The sequence below is a fragment of the Gossypium hirsutum genome, chromosome D02 (assembly GCF_007990345.1).
Source record: "Gossypium hirsutum isolate 1008001.06 chromosome D02, Gossypium_hirsutum_v2.1, whole genome shotgun sequence".
NCBI classification, from domain to species: Eukaryota; Viridiplantae; Streptophyta; class Magnoliopsida; order Malvales; family Malvaceae; genus Gossypium; species Gossypium hirsutum.
The window spans coordinates 10,506,748-10,509,697 of NC_053438.1; the positions used below are offsets into that span (position 1 = coordinate 10,506,748).

A 2,950-nucleotide genomic window follows, 5' to 3' on the forward strand; every position below is an offset into this window, starting at 1 on the left:
TTTTAATATATTATTGAAAAATATTTATATTAATATTTTAATAATAAATATATATATTAAAATTTATAAATATTTAATAATAAATGTTTTATAGTATAAAATATGAATATTTTAATTATATAGATATGAGCATTTGTTTAAATCATGTTTAGTTTCATTTATCTCCCAACTATAATGTGTTATTATACACCGTCATATATATAATATATGTAATTTAAGCATTGTTTATTATTAAATTTATATATGATATTAATTATTATAAAATATTATCTTATTATAAAAGAAATTCTAATTATCAAAAAGAAATGTTACTCTAATATTTTGTAACAAGTATATTTATGTTGTGCTTGTTTCAATAATAACTTTAAAATGATTTTAGAAAAAAAAATTGTCAAATAATAAAAAAATATTTTAAGCAAAATAATTCAAACACAAAAAACTATCAACTTTTCCATAAAATCAATCCAATTTTAAGAAAACATTTTGTGAAAATTGTTTTAGGTAAAACAAAAGGAACCTATATTTTATATAGTATTTGAAAAGTTGTTGTATCTAGAATTATTATCTTAAATTTTTTTTTAGGTCTAATTTTAAATTTCATCCCTTTATGAAAATTGAGAAGTTAATTTTTCTATTTTATTGTTTATTAATTTGTCGTGTATAAATGGTTAAATTATTGATTTTTGTTAATTACTATCATGTAAATTGTCAAACTACTTGTTCTCAAGGGAACGGTAAAGTTTAATAGTATTATCAATTTAGAACAATTTTTGAGTTTTTTCTTTTATTTTTCATGTTCGAGTCCATAATTACTCCTTCTAATAATGTCGTCTTTAAAGTTTGAGTTCGAATTCAAATTCTCTTTTTGAAAGTACAATATGCCTTATAATTATACCTAATACTTTTGATTTTTGTAAAATATAAGAATCAAAATTGTGTAGTAGGATTAATTTCTAGATTTTTTAAATTTAAAATTTATAATATTATCAATCGCATCACACACAAAACCAAAGAACAAGAGAATCTAAAAAACACGTGGACCATTAATTTAGGAATGGACATTATATTTTATTAGTGGAATAAACTCATGCAAAATGGTTGGAAAACACATACAGGATTATATATACTAATCATTTTTATTATTAAGCAGAATTGGAAATAAATAAATACGAGCGAAACCACTGAATAATACAGCATTGAAATGCAATTTGTCTACATCATTATTGTTCTTCAGTTCAAACGCGGAGACTAGTCTAGGCTCCCAATCTTTTGCTTTATCTCTCTAGATATATCCTTTTCAAACTATCTTTTTGTAGCTTTATTTGCATCACAGCATTATCTTTTCCTGCAAACGACTGTTCAATGATTAAAACATGCAAAACATTCTGAAATAATGCACCCTTACCAGATGACAAAAAAAAAAAGATTCTAATGTATCTTACCTTGGATTGGAGCACGGTCAAAGCCGTGGCTTAGTAGTGGTGAGGAGGAGGGGGTGAAGCGTAGACATAATGGGGTGGTGGTGGTGGAGGAGACTTGTATTTGTAAACTGGAGGAGGAGGTGGTGGAGACTTGTACTTGTAAGGGTGCTTGGGGGGTGATGGTGGGGGTGGTGGGGGTGACTTGTACTTGTAGGGGTGCTTGGGTGGTGACGGTGGGGGTGGGGACTTGTACTTGTAAGGATGCTTGGGGGGTGATGGTGGTGGTGGTGGAGGTGACTTGTACTTGTAGGGGTGCTTGGGTGGTGACGGTGGGGTGGGGACTTGTACTTGTAAGGGTGCTTGGGTGGTGACGGTGGTGGTGGTGGGGGGACTTGTACTTGTAGGGATGCTTTGGTGGGGATGGTGGTGGTGGTGGTGGGGACTTGTACTTGTAGGGATGCTTAGGTGGTGATGGTGGTGGTGGTGGAGACTTGTATTTGTAAGGATGCTTTGGTGGTGATGGTGGTGGAGGTGGTGGGGACTTGTATTTGTAAGGATGCTTTGGTGGTGATGGTGGTGGAGGTGGTGGGGACTTGTACTTGTAAGGGTGCTTGGGTGGTGACGGAGGTGGAGGTGGTGGAGACTTATACTTGTAAACTGGAGGTGGTGGGGGTGGAGACTTGTACTTGTAAGGGTGCTTGGGTGGTGATGGTGGGGGTGGGGGTGGCGACTTGTACTTGTAGGGGTGTTTAGGTGGTGATGGTGGTGGTGGTGGTGGGGACTTGTACTTGTAAGGATGCTTGGGTGGTGATGGTGGTGGAGGTGGAGGAGACTTGTACTTGTAAGGATGCTTGGGTGGTGATGGTGGTGGAGGTGGTGGAGACTTATACTTGTAAACAGGAGTTGGTGGGGGAGGAGATTTGTACTTGTAAGGTTTCTTGTGTGGTGGTGGTGGTGGAGGAGAGTAGACCGGAGGAGGCGGTGGGGGAGACTTGTAATGGTAGGGTGGTAGTGGGTTCTTCTTAGGAGGTGGTGGAGGAGAAGAATAGGTGTAATCTGCTGAGGTTTCAAAAGGCAAACTGAGAGAAACTGCTAGAACTAAAAGAGTGAGAAAGAGAGAGGTCATTGATGACCCCATTTTCCCCATCTTTACTTCTAAAAATGGGTTTAATTTGGTTTATGTTCGTAGACACCCTCTTCTCTCCCTTTATATAGACTCTGTTTTAACCTTATAATCTTCATTTAAACATTGGGAAAAAGAAAAGGGCACATTTTCATTTCTTGAAAGTAATCAGAAATAACTGGAGAACCATTAAATTTGGCTTATAATATTGAGGTTGCTAGCTAAGCAGTGAATACAGTAATCGTGATGTGATGTGTATAAAATACTTTTATGTATTTGGCTCGTAGTTGACTTTATACATATAACTTTTTACATGTACGTATGAAATTAGACATGATAATATTAATATTAAATGTGATACGATTTAAAATAATTAAATTTAACATAACATGAATACCTCAATTCT

General features: G+C 34.8%; 1 protein-coding gene across 2 annotated transcripts; it reads right to left on the bottom strand.

The window, feature by feature from the left end:
* Positions 1-1,047: 1,047 nt before the first annotated feature.
* On the bottom strand, positions 1,048-2,715 carry LOC107951509 (extensin). 2 transcript variants are annotated; one of them, XM_041088422.1, is made up of 2 exons: positions 1,443-2,715; positions 1,048-1,345 (listed from the first exon to the last, which is right to left on the bottom strand). In XM_041088422.1, exons 1-2 carry the CDS (start codon positions 2,566-2,568, stop codon positions 1,275-1,277), a joined length of 1,197 nt encoding a protein of 398 aa, XP_040944356.1. In that variant the 5' UTR covers positions 2,569-2,715; the 3' UTR covers positions 1,048-1,274. The 2 variants fall into 2 exon arrangements, with proteins under 2 accessions (XP_040944356.1, XP_040944357.1); XM_041088423.1 differs by having other exon boundaries at positions 1,048-1,355.
* Positions 2,716-2,950: the final 235 nt, after the last annotated feature.

Bases quoted from the DNA above. Each gene is read 5' to 3' on its own strand.
- LOC107951509 (XM_041088422.1), bottom strand. From the start codon at position 2,568: ATGGGGAAAATGGGGTCATCAATGACCTCTCTCTTTCTCACTCTTTTA. The intron at 1,346-1,442 runs GTAAGATACATT...AGTCGTTTGCAG, and splicing joins TGACCGTGCTCCAATCCAAG to GAAAAGATAATGCTGTGATG.